We start from the raw sequence: 20,393 nt of genomic DNA, 5'->3' as shown, positions 1-20,393 counted from the left end.
CTTTTCATCAAGACAGTCTTTTTGTTGGAGATAACAGCGGCCCGGAAGTTGAGTGAATTGCAGGCATTGTCATGGAAGCTTTCCTACTTGATGACTTTTGTAGATAAGGTGGTGCTTTGTACCCAGCATTATTCTTACCAAAAGTGGTGACTCCATTCCATCTGGGTCAAACAGTCACGCTGCCCACCTTTTTTGCTCCCCCGCATCCCTGAAAGGAAGAGGAGCGCCTCCGTCTGTCCCCAAAAAGAGTGTTTTCGTTCTACCTTGACCGCACAAAAGAGTTCCGGGTGGGTGACCAACTCTTTTTGGGTTATGTTGAAGCTAAAATGAGGGGCTGTGCAGAAACAGACCATTTCTCGCTGGGTCGTTCTCTGCATTAACATCTGCTACATCCTGGCGAGGCAGCAGCCCCCTGAGGCATTATCAACCCATTCCATCAGGGGGAAGGTTGCGACCATGACGTTGGCTCGTGGAGTGCCAGTCCTGGACACCTGTCAGGCAGCAACGTGGGCTTCCTTGCACATGTTTGCTAAACACTATTGCCTGGACAGCAAAGTCCACAGGGAAAGGCATCTGGCCTGTTTGGTCCTGCAGGACGTTTTAATCTAGTAATTTGTCCGTTACACACCACCAGGATATATGGCTTGGGTATCTATTCCAAGGAAAGGAATCTGCAACTAGACGTCTCTATCAGATGAACAAGTTACTTACCTTCGGTAATGCATTATCTGTTAGAGACAATACCTAGCTGCAGATTCCTTTCAGACCCACTCCATGCCTCCCTGCTCTGCGGGCTCTTTTGATAGGGCTAGGGTTACTCCCTTTTCCGGGCCCTAGTTGTGACTAACACACAAGTCAGTTCACTCTGTGCTTCTGGCATGGAAAGGTAAAAAGTAAGTGAAGTCTGTGTGCCTGGGAGGCGCCTATATAGGTGACTGCAGCGTCATAACCGACGCTAACGACGTCACGCAGAGCCGAATGGAGCCACCTGAGTGTGTGCAGGGGAACTGCTTGTGCAAAAGTTTCTGGATCCAGCCTGACGCCTGGGGAATTCAAAGGTAATTCAAAGGTAAGGTATCTGCAGCTAGATATTGTTTCTACCAGATAATGTGTTACCGTAACTTGTAAGTAAGTAACTTGTTCACTAAGCCACTTTCTGTGTTGTAAAAAAAGCGTTTGTTTGACAGTTGTGCAAAAAAGTCCGTTTGAAAGTTTACAACAATTGGCCACATTGCAAACCCAAATTTGGTAAACATATATATATGACCTTTCCAACATAATGATGGCATCAAATTAGGGAACTAAGTCACCTTACCTGAATTTCCTCTATCTCACTGATTCTTTAACACCGTTTCTCTAATGCCGCTACCTTCCGCTCACACCAAAGTTTTTCATTTTGTGCATCTGTCTTCCACCTTTCCTGGTTGCTTCTTGTGTGCTGTAGTTGAAGTAATTAAACACAAGCAAAGTTTGGAATAATATTAAAAAGTACAATTTCACCAGTCAAACTTTGCAGGTTTTTGAGGTCTAGTTAAAGTTTTTGCAGTACAAGCAAAGTTTCTAACCGTTTGTTTGCAAGGGAATTCGGAATTATTTCTTATTCCCGGTTAGTTAGTAGTGAATGTGGAGCTACATAGTGAGTAAAATTGCTCATTGCATGCACATACAATCACAGTATTTGTTAAAAATAAAATGAATTCATTTCTCAATGCAGTTAAGCTACAGATTGTTTTAAGATACAATTATTTATGCAAAATATTTGCCACTGCATTGCACAGTGAAACCATATGCTATGCACTTTGACATGTGTAACTTGGCAATGTCAAACTGTAACAAAAGTCCTTTGTGTTATGAAAATCAATAAAAAGAAAATACTAAGATACAATTATTTTCATTGCATGTTTATTGAACATTTGTTACTGTGATCTTTTATAGATGTACTCTTGGGTTTTTTTAAGAAGCCTCAGGGAGATCTGAAATATGGGGACAGGCAAATCAAGCGTACTGCTAATGTTAATGTGAATGTTATTGCTACTTATAGAGCGCACTGTTAACCCAGAGGTGTCCTGACGCTATGTTAAGTTAAAGTTAAGGTTAAACATTCGGGGCTGATAACAGTGCAGACAATGACATTAGAGTAAAGATAAATATAGAGAGAAACAAAGTGAGCAACAGACAGAGTAAGAGTGGAACAGAGCGGTGATGTGTAGATTAAGAAGTAAAGACAGCAGACAAAAGTTAGACTGAGCAAATGAGATAGAGTGTTGTAAATAGAGGAGAAAAGGAGAGAGTATATTACATAAAGTTGAGCGTTCATGAGATGGGAAGGAAGACTGTGGCAAACAAATCAAAAGAAACAGAAAATCAAAAGAGCGAAAATGAAATGGAAGACAGATCTAGGAAGAAAGTGGTTGTTTGGGGGATGGGTGGGAGGTCAAGAGCAGGGAAAAGCAGGAAAATGGAAAAAAGTAAATAAAAAAAAAAAGAAAAAGAAAGGAAGAAAGAGCCTGAAAAACTATTAGGCAAATTCTAACCGTGTATGGCTCTCTTTAATTCAAATCTTCATTTCTCTTCACCACAGTTTCCTTCAGACTGATTTCTACAATAGAAGCTACAATAAAATATTTTTTGGTGAGTAAGGTTCAAGATGTTTCAATTAGAGTTTACTTAATTAGCAAATAGAAAAAAACTGTATGTTTTAGTTCTTTTTGACTTTGCTTAGACTGTTTTATTAGCATAATGGTTTCAATCTGGTAGAGACATCTAGCCGCAGATTCCTTAACTTTTCTCTGCAGCTGCAAATCCATTTCAGAGGTCCTTTGCCAAAGGCGTATCCGACCTCGTGGAACTGTCTATGGCTACAGCCCTCTGATTTGTTCCGCTGGAGATTTCGACTTCCATTTTGGCGATTAAGTCCGAAGGTAGAAATCTTAACTGCTCCTTCAGTCTATGGCCATCGGACGACGGCGCTAACAACGCCCCTTACAGCCTTGCCCTGCTGCACGTCTACCTTCTCAGACATTTTTCTTTAGACATTTTTCTAAGTACAAAGGTAAGCGCTGACCGTCCTAATTCGCTTCTTGTATCTGAACCTCACGGTCAGCCTTAACTTTCGACTTTGACCGAGTCTCGTCCTACCATATGCCCACAGTTGGTACTTTGTTCTTTAAGACAGTATATTTCACTTTAAAAATGCATTACTCCGGTTCTACTGATTAGATGTTTGTTGTTTTGGTGTTAAATAATTTATTAAAACTTACTCTATTTTCTAAATTGGTTTGGGAGGTTACAGTTTGTGTACTACATACATATTTTAGACATTGCCTCTAAGTTAAGCCTGTCTGCTTTTTGTGCCAAGCTACCGAGGGTTAAGCACAGGTTAATTTAGTGACTTTTTTGTAGTTCACCCTGCAAGGGATTGTGGCTGTTGCATGACCAGGGCTCTCACACACACACCAGTCAACCCGCAACCCAATGTCTCACAGGTACATTTCAGTTCTTTCAACCTTTGGTTGCCGGACCAGCCCTCAGTGTTTAAGTATGCAGTTTTCAAGGGATTTTTGAATGGTTTACAATCTTTCTTTCCTCCCTCTCCATTTGTCATGCCACAGTGGGACCTTAATATGGTCCTTATATTTCTGATGGGCACTTCCTTTCAGCTGCTACACAGCTGTCCCTTGCGGCTTTTCAACCTCAAGAGAGTCTTTCTTGTCGCCATAACATCTTTGCGGCATGTGAGTGAGCTTCAAGCGCTCCATGTCAAGCTGCCATACACCATCTTCTTCCCAGTCAGGCTGGTTTTGCAACACAGGCATCCTTCATGCCTAAAGTTGTGACGTTGTTCCATTTCGGGCAAAATAATACCTTACTGCTGTTCTATGCTCCACCTCAGCCCTCTAAGGAGGACAGCTTCCACTATTTGGACCCCAAGAGAGCTTTAAGGTTTTGATAGTACCAAAAAACATTGGATGGACGATCAGCTCTTTGTGGAGATTTCTAGAATGAAAAAGTACAAGACTGCGCAGAAGATAACCATCTCCCACTTGATCATGCTTTGTATTAAGAACATCTGCCATGTTCATTCCACCAGGGCCCAAGCTGCTAACAGTGTCTTGGCACATGAAGTCCCTGTTCTGGATAGGTGCAAGGTGCCCACATGGGTGTCCCTCCATAAAGCACATTGTCTGGATGGTCAGGTTTGCTGAGAGGGGCATTTTCCCCGTTCAGTCTTGCAAGACTTTCTGATGTGGGTCCATTCACAGAACTACCTCTGAATATGTACTGCTTCGGTATTTATTCAAAAAGTGAGGAATCTCCAGTTAGAAGTCTCTATCAGAAGAACAAGTTACTCACCTTCGGTAACACTCTTTCTAGAAGAGACTTTCCAGCCACAGATTCCTCACCGGCCCTCTCATCCTCCCCATTCTGTGATTGGATTCTGTCCATGAAAAAGATCCCAAGTCTAAGAATCTGCACATTAGTTACAAACAATGTGTTGTCGGGGCTCTGCATCTGTGGGTGCAGACAACCTCAAAAACAACTGATATTAGCATGCCAGATTGGCGCAGACATAAGCTCCTCATATCCTTTCGGAGTGGAACAGCATCAATGAAGAGCCACACGGCACCATCTACCAGCGTGCAGAGGTACTGTGAAAAGTTTGTGGATCCAATCTGACCTCTTGGGAATATTCTAAAGGGGAGGACTCTGCGGCTACATAGAGTCGCTTCCGAAGTTGAGTAACTTGATCTGAAGGCACAGTTGTCTGATGTTTTAAGTTTTGCTTATCTGTAGCCCAGCACAGCCTTGCTGTAGTGACAATTAAAGGTTATTTGTTAGCTCTTTCAGACTTCTTGTGTTTACCTGATCAGTTATCTTTGTTTAAATCACCTATTTTGATGCAGTTCCACAAGGAGCTGACACATATGTTATGATTCCCCAATCTGGTTCTCACTTTCCTCATGTGCAGTCTATTAGAGCCACTACACAGCTGTCCCTATGGCTGCTTCCCTTGAAGGCGGCATTCCCCATAGAGATAACATCAGCTCATCCCATGAGTAAATTGAAGGCTCAGTCTGTCCAAGAATTGTATAACAACTTCTTCCTGAACAAACTAGTACTACATGCTAGAGCGGCATTCCACCCAACAATTGTCACGTCTTTCCACTTAGGGCAGTCTATCAGACTGTTAGCTTTCTCTGCCCTGCCTCATTAACCTGAAGAGGACGAGAGACTTCAGCACCTAGACCCAAAGAAAACTCTGAGTATTTATATTACTTGTACCATGAGTTTTTATATTACTCGTACCAAGGACCATCGGTTGGACAATCAGCCTTTTCTGAAGTTATCTGGGGCAAAGAAGGGAAAAGTTGTGCAGAAGAGAACCATTGATAGTTTTCTTAATCAAAATCTGCTATGGACTGGCCAAGAAACAACCTCTGGATGGCCTAGACGTTCATTCTACCAAAACAAAGGCTGCTACCACTTTGCAGACTCGCAGTGTGCTTGTCTTAGTCCAATGACATGAACAGATATCAGAAAGAAGCTAATGTCAGCATGCACAGGTGGCACCTATATAGGGGTCTTTTTTTTTTTTTTTTTTGAAAACCTTTATTGACAGTTCAACAGAGAACAAGTATGGGCCTACAACCCCCCGGGGCCGGCCGCTAATCAATCAGAGCAAAAACAGGCAAGTGTAGACACAGGCAGCACATCGGGTAGCAGAATCGTGATGCTAATACTATGAACAGCGTAGGTAGGGCACCAGGAGAAAAAGGTTTTCGTTTTATAATGAAACGAGGCAGAAGGATCAGGTGCCAGACAATTTTCAAACAGCAATTACAGGTATGCAGAGTAATAGACGTAAACGATTTACAGCAATCTATTAGGTCAATGGCGCAAACACAAAAACATCAGGATGAGGAAGAATATCATAAGCAGTTGCGCCTGCAGTCCCCCGCCAGAACTCCCGGAGAACACCCCGGAAATTGTGGTACACATGGAGCGGCAACGAGTCATAGCAAAGGAGGCGTATCACACTGATCCCAGAAAAAGAAAAACAAAAAGAATCAGAGAAGAAAAAGGAGGCCATAGAAAAAGAGATAAAAGACAAAAGAATCCCCTCCCCCAACCCCCCACCCTGCACCTCTGCAGATGAGTACGGCCCCCCCCCCAGCAGTGTGCCTGTCGCCCTGGAACCAGACCCGAAATATAGGAGAATAGGGAAAAAGAAGTAGGAAAAGAACCCCACCAGACGGGGGGGTAGAGAAAGTATTAATAAACTGGAGGAGGGCCTTCAAAACATACCCCCGGCTTCTCCCTCCCGCACGGTAAGTTTCCCCCAAAGTGAACAATAAACAGCACACAAGCGATCTTCTCAAAGAAAGATGGGGAGCATTATGCACCTATTATGCTGTTAGCTATGCCAGGAGAGCGCGCAACCCCTGAGCCCGCCCGTCCACTAGATGACCACCCCTGAAGGATCAGCCTTATCCCTGACCACTCTTTGGAATTCTGCCCGTGCCTACCCCTCGACCCAGCACCATATCCGACGTTCCAAGGTAGAGGATTGTCCAAAAACGTCAGAGAAGCGACGCACACAGGTGGGGTGGAAGTCTCTGAGCATCAACACAGTCCGCAGCGTGGAGAAACAGGCTTCCCAGTGCTGCCCCAGGATATGCACTGCACTCAAGGTCCAGGAAGGCAGAAGCAGCCAAAGCAGACAATAGTTGCTGGAGTTGTCCCTGGGTCGCAGGAGGGCACGTACGGGACGAGGCTACCACATCCCACTCAGGTCCAATGCCACCAGGACAAATCAAGCCCTCAGCCGGACGAACACACTGTAGCATACTGGCCTGGGTGTCCAGCCGTGCACTAACCTCAGGGGTGGCCGCCAAAGTGTCCTCCTGTGCGCAGTGTGGGTGGTCCCTGTGTACGTGCGGACAGGCGGGCCGCCATTGCCCCAACGCCGACGCCACACCGTCGAGCTTACCCCCCAAGACCCCGACACCATGAATCAAGGAGGAGTGAAGAGCACCAAGGGCCTCGAGGAGGTCGCCGTATCCCAGCACAGCTCTCTGCGATCGCGCCGCCACACTCCCAAAAGTCGCACTCTCACAAGCCCGCTGCGACCCAGCGGACAGGATGGTAGGCTTCATCGCAACAAGATGGCCGCCAAGTATGCCCGACCCTCACCGGGGCCGGGACCCTGGGACAAGTGTCTCGATGGCCTCGTCGCTGGTGACCGGGTTCCGGGGGCAGGCGAAAAGTTATCCGTTGCGTGGTCACGGGCAATAGTCGTCCCCACTACGGACCCGCTCCCGTAAAAATCCGGGGGCGGCCCGCAATGATCAGGGCAGGATACGGGCGGCGGCCGGGCAGCTCACCATCAAAGGCAGGGGCAGCCACCGGAGGATCTGAGAAGTGCACCCACGGGCATGCACTCGGTCCGCTACACTTGACAGTAGAAACGACCACGACGAAATGTAGGCCGAGTTTGGCACCGCTCCGGTGGACCGCCTCCGCCCAGTCACCACAGGCCGCTGTTGTTGAACTGCCACCCGGCCACGGCGTCCACCCGAGGTCCCGGCTCCAGGGCCGCACAAGCCGCAAAGTTCAAATGAAAGTTTCTCCGGCGATACCGCAGCCAGAAACCTCGGAGTCACACAGTCGGGTGCCACTCTCCTTCAGAAACACGACCGCGTAGCACAGGTTGAGGATCTCGTGCAGGATATCCGTGCGGGATGCGGAGGTTCACGGAGCCGGGAGTCTACGCTGCCTTCCCGGTCGCCATCTTGGCTCCTCCCCTATATAGGGGTCTTAATGTAATATTCATGTCATGACAGCTCCAACACGGAGCAGCATGACACCACCTACTGACCCACAAGGACATTTCTATGAAAACTCCCAGGATACAGGATGCATCATGAATACCCCTGGGGGTATTCATGATGGGAGGAATCTGTGGTTAGATAGAATATCCACCAGAAAGATCATTACAAAAGGTAATTAACTTCTTTTTTTATTGTGCTTCAAGTCGAAGACCTATGTTTAAAAAAAAAAACAATTATGGCATGGTTAGGCTGCAAATTAAAATGCCCTGAGGATGAATGAATGAATTATTGTGGTGGCAGTGTAAGGTAAGCAAACATAATCGGACCAAGCTCACTCTCCTATGTTTGATTTTTAGGCTTCAAAAAGTTGCAAGAGACAGGTGTACCGTGTGCATCTAACGTCAAAGACACGCCGACACTGGTAGGCTGGAAAGCCCACCTGGAAAACGTTGACACATCTATGAAGGTACATCTGAAAGGATTTGGGTGGCATTGAACTGTGTGATTTTGCTTTAGTCCCAAACAATGATGCTATTTGAGTTTGTGGTTTTCTTACCGTGACACCAGCAGCCTCTCTTTATGTAGAGAAGTGAGGCCTATGCCTTGAATCTGCACATTCATTGGCCGCTCTTCCCTTGTGACAGCAGGGTGCCTTTACTGGTTTTTTGTAATACAGTCTTGTGGAAGCTTTTAATCCTATTAAAATCATTTGAAAAAAACTGAGCTGCTGTACTGGATGTGATGGGCCTCTGCAACTGACAGTGCCGATATATAGTACAGATATTTATATTTCATGCGATCACTGACATAATATTGAAACCAACAATATTGTGTAACAAAAATATGGTGTCAAAAATATTGTGTAATTAGCCTTTTAATGGCAAGTACAAAAATATTTTTCAAAAATTGTTTCACACTGATATGAAAAAACTAAAAATATATAGTTTCTTTATATATGTAGTTTAAAGTAGTAAATCCTAAATATTTTAATACAGCTCATTAATATAAGATTAATTAAATAAATCTCACTAATATGTAATACTATATATAAATATATACTTATATAAACACACATACATGTGTATGTTTATATATATATATAATATATTACAGAATTATTAAAAATATATATTTTATATATGAAATTTTGTTTTGTAATTATTTAAATGTACTACTACAAAAAGCACACCATATATATATACACACACACACACACACACACACCCACACACACACGCATGCACACACACACATCTATATTGCAGCCTCACCGATCCTCCTGGCTGGGACTCTTACTATGGTGCTGCGTGTTAGGGTGAGGGACCCAGTTAATAGAACATCCTCCTCCGATCGCCACCCCGCTTGGAAACACACACTCCGGGGGCCACAATAACTCCAATACTGTTCATAGGGCTACAGAGACTTTTGGATGCATTTGGGGCCCATATGAAATCTTTGGATTTGGTGGTGAACATGTCCAAATCACACGTCATGATAATGGGTCAAAGACCCAGAAAACCCAGAACCTTTTTTTGTAACGGGGCAGAGGTCTCCAAAGTGTCCTCTTTTACGTATTTGGGGGTCTTGTTCGATGAAAGATGCTCCTGGGTCCCCCAATTTAAAGCTAAGAAAAACGCAGTAGTTAGGTCAACCTCAGCATTATTGGGGTTTTCAAAGCGGTTGGGAGCCAGACCCTTTGAAGCCATTCTCGCTATTTATCGCTCTAAATGTTTGGCCATTGCCACATATGGCGCTGCTATCTGGGGCTACAAACTTGCTATAGGGGTGCCGTCGGCGGAAAACAACTTTTTACGTATGCTTATGTCTGTGCCCCAATCATCCCCTACATTCTCTATCCACCAGGAATTAGGGTTGGGGTATGTGACTGACCAACTGAGATTGGCCCCATTAGTTTGTTGGATGAAAACATGGCTAAACCCGGAGTTGACCTTAAATCACGAGATCTTGCGGGATTGTGTTGCCCTGGATAATGCTAGTAGTATCCCATGGCTGTCCTACGTTAAGTGCATGTTTGATAAACTAGGGCGTCCTGATATCTACAATACCCCAGCAGGGATCAAAAAAGAAGATGTATACTGGGTGAAAACACATTTTTTAACCTCAGTAATGTTGGCCCGGGAGCAATTAGAGTTACAAAAACCCAAGGTCAAGGCCCATTATCTAACAATTTCCTCTCCATTGATTGAGCCCTACTTAAGTATTGTGACCAAACCTTACCATCGCTGGCTCCTGACTAGATTTCGTTTTAACCTAATTCACCCCTTGTTGGGTAATTATTCTGGTTGGTGTAAAATAGAGGAGATGGGCCCGTGCCAGTGTGACAAATTTTCATCACAGGACACCTTGCACTTTATCATGTTTTGCGACTCTTATAACGACCTACGGAGGAGGTTTTTAGTCCCTCTTCTGAAGGAAAAGGGCTTTATTCAGGTTAGACCAGCCCTATTACACCTTCAACTGCTGGATGATGTTAGGACCATTTTCTGTGTGGCTAGTTTTCTTGTTGCTGCTGTTCGCCGCAGAAAAAGAACATTGCCCTTGGTCAACTCTGATTGAACTCTAATTGGTTTTGTATTTTAACTAGGATTGTGACTTCCTGCTGTAGATTGGAGCATTTATGTTATTTTAACCTTCTATTTATGTATTGTACTTTTATGATTTTAATTAATCGAATAAAGTGGCTTTGTCTGTCTGTCTGTCAACTCCAATACTGATTAATGAATAGCCAATTCCTTCTAGGTTGCCCATGCCAGACCTACAAGGAATTGGCTAGGTCCGGTATGCAGACAACTAGGGACACACAGCCACAAAGATTTGTTTGTTTTTTACATTTGTATACCGGTTTTGTAAATAATTGGTTTTTATGTCAATATTTTAAGCTTTTTATCCTTTTTATTGGTCACTTGAGGCATGGGTTTTAAAATGGCTGATGCTGCTCAATCGGGCCGTATATACCAGCAATCGAGATATAAACAATATTTATTAATGCATTAGCACCTTAGCATGCGTCTCGATTGGTAGAATCATTTGATAATGAGATCTGTCTATTTCTGATCCTTTCCTGTGCTTGCACATTTGCATTATGATTCTAGTACCCTTTAACCAGAATATTATTAATTATAATTCATGTATTTTTCTCTTTTATGGTACTATAAAACTGGAATAAAGATTTTGATGATGATTAATGAATAATCTTTGGTTTAGTCATGCAAACATGCCAATTCTCAAGACCCATAACTAAATTATAATTAAAAAAAACAGTATTACACAATGAACAGTTAATACTCCAACAATTCATAATTAATTATTAATTACTGATTACTTAATTAACTCTCCACCCTATGCCCCTACAAACCCAGTAACCTGCACCTAAAATGCAAACACAGTATATGATTATCACACAATTTACATAGTTAATAATCAATGAAATAATTAATAATAAAAAAAATGTTGTTTAATTATTACCTAATTAAATTCCTACCCTATACCCCTACAAACATAGCAATCCCCACCTAAATTATAATTAATTAAATGACTATTACATAATATTCATAATTAATATAAATCACATATGTACTTAAAAATGATTAATTAATTATTACTGAATTAACTTCCTACCCTATCCCCCTACAAACCCACGCTACAACACTATAAATTACTATTAACAATTCCATTACGAATTCTAAATCACTTAAAATAAAAAACTATTTTTCAAAACATGAATAACAATCATGCAAACAATAATAACCCATAAAATCAAGATATGAACAGAAACACATTAAAATATGTTTTTAATGATATTCTTTACAACAATATTATTGAAAACGATATTAACAACAATGATATTCTTAATAACAATATTACTTACCTGAAAAAAGACAGTTTTCTTGACAACGATATTCCTGCAATATGATATTTGGCTATCATGATATTCATTTTCCAATATTTCTGTATCCCAAATTATAAAACTTGATATTTTGTCCAAACACCATTTCATGTAGATGAAAATGTTAAAGATACAGGGCTAGCCATGACAACACAGCTCCTCAACAATTCCGCTTACCGGAGTGGGATTGATGCAATGCAATACCATCCTGCAGCTGGCCCATGTGAATGAGGCTAGTGCGTGGTACAGCATAATGATGAGGCTTGATCTTTAAATGATATACAGTTTCTTGAGTAAGCTCAAAGTTGGTTTATCTGAATGTGAGATCACACATCCCACGTTGATCATGATACCACTATGATGGGCCAATCCATGATTGATACCAGTATAGAGAGTGCTGAAATGGAGGGGGTCTGGCCAGCGAGGGTGTGAGGAGAGGTGAGGGGCAGCACATAAATTTGACTAGAGGTCTAGTGAAATGTGGTTTTAATTGGGAATCCAGCGTATGAAGCTTGTGAATTGGTGTATCTATGTGCATGCATCCATATGCGTGTGTATGGAAATTAAAGTATGGCAAAACTATACTTACCTATATATAGTTATCATCACTGCATTTTTGTAGTTTTTGTATGTATGCCAGGATATTTTTGTATAGTGTTATTTTTCCACAATGTTCATGAAACATACCATTTGCACCCATGAGTGTTGTGATACAATGCATTCCATTACACCAGCATGTATATCAAAATTGTACACATAGGTAGGGGTGAATAGTCTCTTTGTATTTAATTATACTAACCTGTATCTAAGTAGCTCTTCATGCTACAATTGTTTGTATTTCTCAAGCACTATAAATAAAAGACTCCTACTATCCAATGTACTCTATTTAACACGTTTGGATGGATGAAAAGCAATGTTAGCACTGTTGAGATTAAATCTTGGTACCTTCATGTCACAGCAGATGTTAACATCAAGGGATTAAGTCACTGAGTCATCTTGCTGGCTAAAGGGTAAAGTGTTGTATGATTTTATTGTTCACTATGAAATCGGCCTGTTGCTAATATTGCGTGTTATTTTTTTTATTTTCTCCACAGGCAAAAATAGCCAGACCACAGGTGCTGTGTGAAAGCTTATCCACTGAGTCGGGGAACTCAGACGAGTAAAAGAGCCTATCTCCTATGAAGTTTAGCTGGTTCTGAAAGCTGAGGAGCGTTATTATTCTACAACATTCACAAAAAAAGTCAATGTGTGATGATTAATCTCGCATGCAAAGCAGCCACCAAACCATTCTATTAAAAAATATTACCCAACATGGCAGCTCATTCGGACATATAAACAGCAAAACTAGCTTTGAACTCTAGGCCCCAAGTTGCGAACAAGATATAGTTATTCCGCTTGGAATCACTAATGCCAATATTTTGTGATTATTTCTAATGCCTATATTTCTCTCCTATGTTACGTCATACCAAAGATCGCATTGCTAAAATGATGAGTTTTTAAAAATGTGTAGTAATAGTCAAGGCTGTGATGTTTGGCATGGGTTGTGCTCAGACCAGAGCCACCAAGCCAACAGGAGATTCTTGACTCTTGCACACAGGCGGAATGTTCTCTGAACAATGTGATCTAAAACTCTTGATAACAAATTATTTATGAAGCTGAAAGACAGAGTATTGAGTTTTAGTATGTAGGGTGAAATGCAGCACTGGAGTTAGAATACTTTAGACACATCTCCAGTTGAACAGTGCTGAGTATGGTGTTTGGCATCAAAGCTAGTATGCCTTTTACTAGTTTATTAAGGTGACATTTTCTCTATATGGATTAGACATGCTGCACATGTATATACTGCTAAGCAAATGGTTCACTGACATCTTTGATTGGAGGGGTTGGTTGTGTCATAAACATTCTGTTCAATTTTCATGGTGATGCTGGCGCTTCACAGTGCAACAGTAAATCCCATAGCTTCAACCTTGCTTCCCAATTCATGTGGGGATTTTTTTCAGATGTCATATTACACTATTAATGGGCTGTTTGTGCTGCCAGGCTAGTGCCTATGACATTGTGTCAACCCCATGCACTTCTTCAAGGAAAAGATGACACAAATGTGGAAAAGGCATTCCTTACTGTGCTCTGGAGTTATTGCAGTGTTACTGACTTTGGGACAAACTCACGAATGTACCTCAATCTACCAATACATAGTAAATTAGAGAGAATATATTTTTATATCAGTCTTTAGGTAATTATTTATCTATGTACAAATGAAGAAGGTTACTTTATCATACATTTTGATTTCATGCCATTACATGTATCTTATAAATAGTAATACACTGCAAGTCTATGAAGAATAATTATCTAAAGTTGATTCGCTTACACAATATCTATTAGTGCCTTCATTTATCTTTCATCTAAATGTAATAAAAGGTATTTGATTATGAGCAATATATCGTGTTTTCGATTATTGAAATGAAATGCCCATACACATAAAGCACAATGAAATCAAAATTGTTTGGGGATTATTTATGAGCTCTTGCGTCACTTTTGCCACGCCTGTGCGTCACTTTTTGTGATGCACCAGCAGGGTAAAAAATGCACCATGTTGCGTAGATGCGTCACTTTGTAAACGCCTGCGCCACATTATACCTGCGCCAGGTATAATGTATGCAGGGTGGGCGTTTTGATGCAAGTAAGCCTCGTAGAAGTGACGCAGTGAAATCTATGAGGTTTCACTGCGTCACTTCTAGGGTGCAAATGCGTCAATATCTTACGCCTGCCTCACAGCAGGCGTAAGACTGATGCAGGCCCTTTCACATGGGGCATGCTCCATGTGAAAGGGCACATTGCTGGAGTTGCGTCACTTTTGTGACACACTCCAGCAATGCGTCACTTTTGCGCCTAAAGATACATCAGAAATACTGACGTATCTGTGACTCCTTGCGACATGATGCGTCATGCAATAAATATGACGCATCCATCATGTCGCAAGGAGGGCGCACTGAGAAGTGACGCATCGCTGCTTTCACGCAGCGATGCGTCACTTCTCATAAATGAGGCCCTTTATTTGTAAGCGCATGATTAAAGGCCATGGCCTGCTGCACACCCTGTTATCGTTGATTAATGTCCTCTCACTGAGATGGGTGCTAAAAGTGGAATAGTAGTTTTTTTCACCTTACCTTAATTATGGGCATTATCCTGAGAGGGCTAGATGGTTCTTTAAAATGCTGATATTGGCAAACACACAGAGGACTTGATTAAAAAAACACAAGTGCAAAAGGCAAACATTAACCTTCTTAATTTTGCAGCTTGAAATTTCAGTAAAGTTGTAACTATTAAGTGATTCACAGAGGATTTGAGGACCTTGTCAGGTTGCATTAACTTTATGTACTGGCTCCCGTGGGAGCAGTGCTGTTTTTTTCTCTCTCACCAGTCCCACTAGTGACATCTTATACTTGGATATGAGGGCTAGTAATAGAAGTAGGAAAAAGGGGGTCAGATAAGGGACAAAACAGAGACTCAGCACTCCACTAATACACCTCATCGCTTCGCCTGGTCAATAAGGTCTGCTGGATGTAGTAGGTACCTTAAAGACGAAGGCTAAGTTTTTTAGATTGTTAAGCATTAATATCATTGTGAATGGTTATACCCAAGCACCATCTCTGTGTAACCAACACTCTGTACTTCAGTAGGACACTAGCAGTTCTTGAAAAACAAATATACAAGAAGTATCTCAAATATACATGTGCTAGAGCATTTTCCCTGTGTTGGATAACTACTTCAAGCTTTGTCACCGCACACTCTCTTGTGGAAGATGAGTTACACTTTCTACCTGACTTCTGCAGAACTGCAAAATAACCAAACTTGTTAAAACCTTGGGCCCGATTCACAGAACTAACTTAAGACAAAATCCTAAACTTACTACCAGTTTGGTATTCACAGAAGGCACTTACTCATTTTGGTATTTACAGAAGACACTTACTCACTTCGGTATTCACAGAAGTTAGGAGTCCTAACTTTAGGACTCCTAAATGCCTTCTGTGAATACCGAAAGTCTTAAAATTAGGATTTTTCTCAGTTTAGGAGTCCTAAAGTTAGGACTCCTAACTTTACTACTACTAAACTGAGAAAAATCCTAATTTTAAGGCTTTCGGTATTCACAGAAGGCATTTAGGAGTCCTAAAGTTAGGAGTCCTAACTTTACTACTAGTAAATTGAGAAAAATCCTAATATTAAGTCTTTCGGTATTCACAGAAGGCATTTAGGAGTCCTAAAGTTAGGAGTCCTAACTTTACTACTAGTAAATTGAGAAAAATCCTAATTTTAAGACTTTCGGTATTCACGGAAGGCGCATCTAGGAGTCCTAAAGTTAGGAGTCCTAACTTTACTACTAGTAAATTGAGAAAAATCCGAATTTTAAGACTTTCGGTATTCACAGAAGGCATCTAGGAGTCCTAAAGTTAGGAGTCCTAACTTTACTACTAGTAAATTGAGAAAAATCCTAATTTTAAGACTTTCGGTATTCACAGAAGGCATTTAGGAGTCCTAAAGTTAGGAGTCCTAACTTTACTACTACTAAACTGAGAAAAATCCAAATTTTAAGGCTTTCGGAATTCACCGAAGGCATTTAGGAGTCCTAAAGTTAGGACTCCTAACTTCTGTGAATACCGAAATGAGTAAGTGCCTTCTGTGAATACCAAACTGAGTAAGTGCCTTCTGTGAATACCAAAATGGTAGTAAGTTTAGGATTTTGTCTTAAGTTAGTTCTCTGAATCGGGCCCCTAGTGTTTCTCTAATCTTAGTAATTGCATGTGTTTTCCAGAACTTTAAAACTTTGTATCTTAACATTCTTTATATACATATGCAATCATCTGCTTTAAGAATCCTTTCTGTTACTTCATAGGGTAACTTCTTTTGAATATACCATTCCAATCTTAGCAGTTTAGACAACTATTTAAGAGAGTAGTTTACAGTTAATTTTCACCAACAACAGAACTTAAGGGCTACTTCTCTGCATTCCAATTGTTGATCAAAACAGTCTTTCAGGAAGCAATGAATCTTAGCAGGAGAAACATCCAGAAACTCACGCAAGGTCAGTCTCATGCAGTGAAGGTGCTGACATCGAGGGCTCCAGGCCTGAGTCATGTGGAGGAACAAGGTTGCACAGAGGCAGGTCCATTAGCGTAGTCAACTAACTCTGGTGGAAAGGTCCTGTGGAAGACAGAAAGCGATGGGGGGATTTACCTCTGGAGTGTTTCCTAGTCTTTCTGTGTTTTTTACCTTTTTCTCATCATCAGCCGAAGTAGATGAAGGAGATTGTAAATAATACACTGAGTTCTTATTGCATCATTGGGCCTCTCTGGCCCTGGCCATGAAAATCTCAGTACTGCTATTGCAAGAAGGCCATCATTCCCACTCCGATTGGTACTCCGTTAGTGATGGATGCCTCGACCCTAGGAGTGGGCGCTCATATGGAAAATATGAGATCAGGGGTCTGTGGTCTTATGAAGAGCGGCTTCTTTACATTAACCTGTTGGAACTGCACCCGATTCGGCTTGCACTCAAGGCCTTTGTACCCCATCCAAGGTTGATTTGTTCAGAATTTGACGGGCAAAACAACTGCAATGTTGTACGTGAACAAGCAAGTGGGAGGAGGGTCTTGCTCAAAGAAAAGAAAAGGGGCTGCCCAATAACCCTGTGACCAGGGCAAGACATTGTATAAAGAAAAACAATGGTCCCTGTAGGGGAAGTGTAAGCCTCAACTTCTGTGGTAACCATACATAAAACCATCAAAAGATCGGTTTGACCAGGAATCAAAACAAGATTTATTTATTTCATATTTAAAACCATTAATTTAAGGATATCTCATCTTTAAAGTAACAAATTAGTTTGAAATATGGTCCTCCAAAGAATACTATGGTGCAGTGAAAGTGAAAACTGTGAATTTAGAGTGTGCAAGGGCTATATAGAAAGCATATATGCAGGGAACTGATATGGATACAGTTGTTGTTACATGCCACTCTATGTCAGATTGGCATTATTCAAATCCAATTAAAAGGCAGTCCACTATTATTGTCGACGTTTCATCCCTATAAAGATTAATTATATAAGGGTCATCATCAGGATGGGTGGGATTTAATGTAAGCACCTGAAATTTAACAATCATATTTCAATTAATTGTAAAAATAATTAAGAGTTTGAAATTCAATTTTTTATATATTTTAAACATAGCAAAAATTGTAGGAATGGTAGCACAAATGAATTGTGCAGCGAAGAAGGGTATAGCTCATGACCACCGTCAGTTGCGCATGACAATCTAATGCTGAGGTGATTTTATGGAAAAATCAACAATGTGTCACAATGAAGAGTCAATAGCTAGCATAAACGTGTGTCTGGCAAAACTAAATATAAGAGATTATCTTACTCTCTGAAAATACCAATCTCTTTACGGTACACAGGCTTTTTAAATTAATTACCCCACTTGGTGAGTTTCTTTGAGTTTTGCCCGACCCATATTTATGCTAGCTATCGACTCTTAATTGTGACACATTGTTGATTTTTCTGTAAATGTTGTGTTTGAGTTGCGACACCTGCCAACAGCTGAAACTAAAGGCGTTGCGGAAGCGACGAATGAAGCTCCTGAAGGCACGGTTGTCGAGGACTTCTATTTCTCCAAAACGTCGTTTGGCTGCGGTTTGACAACAGAGCCACTCCAGAGGCCATTCTCGTGGGCGTCGCTCTCCATCCCGTGTAGAAGTGGTCCAAGTCCCCGTCCACATCCTATGGTAAGCTTCGTCGTAATCAATCAAAATCTTCGACTCACAGCGTGTTTTCAAGCGGATCCTTGCGACCTCGTGCTGAGGACACAGTGTAAAGTCGCTTCTGTGCTTCCCCGCCTTTCCTGGAGCTGGGGTGACTCAACCCCAGATGATAGAGTATTATGATGCTGTTCATTTCATATTTAGGTCCTCACCTTCCCCTGGAGCGCCTTCGGGCCCCAAGGAGGTGATGGGTGCAATGACTGCGCCCTCGCTGACTGGTTCATTCTCGGCTGCAGTTAAACCCTTGGACACAGTGATACCGGTGCACAGTCCTTTGGAGTTCACACCTGTGGCGCCGACTGACGGACTGACTGACTCTGGAGTGACGTTGGTTGTTCCTCAGGCATATGTTTCGATGGCGCTAGAAGGTTCTGAACCGGAGTCAGTGCACAACCTAGCTGAAAGTCTTGATGCGTCAACATCCCCTCGACTCATTTTGTCAGCACCGTTCGACGCTCTTCCACTTTCTCATCCCGAGGTTGATACGGTGCCGTGTCGGCAAAGATCGACATCATTTACAGAGTCGTTAATTCATGTTTCAGTGGAGGCTCCACACAGTTTGTGGCAGGAAATGAAGAAGGGGTTTCTTTTGTGCGTCCATTGCCTTCAGATCCTCCTATGATGGAGAGCTGGATTTTTGAGTTAGGCGAAGCAAGTGGGTTAGAATCATCCCTGGCTTCTGGCCTTCTATCTCCTTCTGCCCTTGCATTGGAAGCCAGCTCTTCCTTGGCAAATATGTTTAAAAAGGTGGCTGATGTTCTACATATAACTCTGCCTTCGGTGGAAAAATCTACTGACCCCCTCATTGAGGTTCTTCATCTGGGTCAGTCAGGGATTGAGCCAGTGCTACCCTTTTGTGAGGCATTATATGGTATTTTATTAGGGGCATCGGCTAGACCTGAAACTGGTGCACTTGTGGACTGTACTATTGCCCACAAACACCACTCTGCCCCCGATGATCCTGCTTGACTTCTTCGTCAACCGACACACTACAGATTTGTGGTTCAGGCCGCTACAGCTTCCCACGACATGGATAGTCATCCTCATACTCTGATTGACAAAGATTCCCGAAAGCAAGAAACTTGTGGAAAACATGTGTTCTTTTCCACCAGTGCTGCGTTAAGTTCCATTAACACATCTTGTGTCCTTGGATGTTTTTCTAATGCCGTATGGGATTCATTGTGACAGTTATTGCCATTGTTTCCGTAGGCTTTTAGGAACAAATTGAGTCTGTTGATTTTGTATGGGCAACAAGTGGCTAGGTTGATCATTAGGTCTGGGATGGACACCACTGATTCGATTGGTTTAACCATGGCATCTTCTGTGGCATTACGCCGGAGAGCTTGGCTTCGTCCTACTGGATTTTCAGAGGCAGTCCGGTCAGCTTTAATTGACATGCCATTTGATGGCATTCCTTTGTTTGTTGCCCATGTCGATGCCACTTTGCGTAGGTTTAGGGACAGTCGGGGTGGGTCAGACTCTTAGCCCTGTTCCTCTCTTTCGACCTTTGCTGTATTTTAAGGTAGATGTTCCTGTGCAGAATGCTCCACTTGGGTTGTAATTTGGCTCAAAATTGCATTATGGTATGCTTTCTGCAGTGCAATGTCACCAGATGTGGTGTTCCTCCCTTTGCAGGCCTTATTTCTTATGGTGTCTTTGCTGTCAATGACAGGTTGGTTTTCTTTGAGGCCCTACATGGGTTTTTTCCTGCCATTAGGTAGGTTTCTTGGTTATCTCTGCTGAGGAGATTCTCTCTCAAGAGATTTGGATCTATGGGTTCTTTCTGAGGTGAAATTGATTACCTGTGTTACCTGCTTGTAGAAGCATTTGCAGTGGGGTTTTTGC

General features: G+C 42.1%; 1 protein-coding gene across 1 annotated transcript in view; it reads left to right on the top strand.

The window, feature by feature from the left end:
* Positions 1-14,160, top strand: part of LOC146788619 (uncharacterized) — a 1,185,638-nt gene extending 1,171,478 nt beyond the window's left edge. The window contains exons 66-68 of the mRNA XM_085635786.1: positions 2,582-2,631; positions 8,189-8,298; positions 12,834-14,160. Of these exons, the coding sequence (XP_085491912.1) occupies positions 2,582-2,631; positions 8,189-8,298; positions 12,834-12,902 (229 nt within the window). The 3' untranslated portion in view covers positions 12,903-14,160. The remainder of the gene's footprint in view (positions 1-2,581; positions 2,632-8,188; positions 8,299-12,833) is intronic.
* The last annotated feature ends 6,233 nt before the right edge of the window (positions 14,161-20,393 follow it).

This window comes from Triturus cristatus, chromosome 11 (assembly GCF_964204655.1).
Source record: "Triturus cristatus chromosome 11, aTriCri1.1, whole genome shotgun sequence".
NCBI classification, from domain to species: Eukaryota; Metazoa; Chordata; class Amphibia; order Caudata; family Salamandridae; genus Triturus; species Triturus cristatus.
Note: the sequence above shows the minus strand (reverse complement) of the source record. Positions and strands in the feature narration are given on the sequence as shown.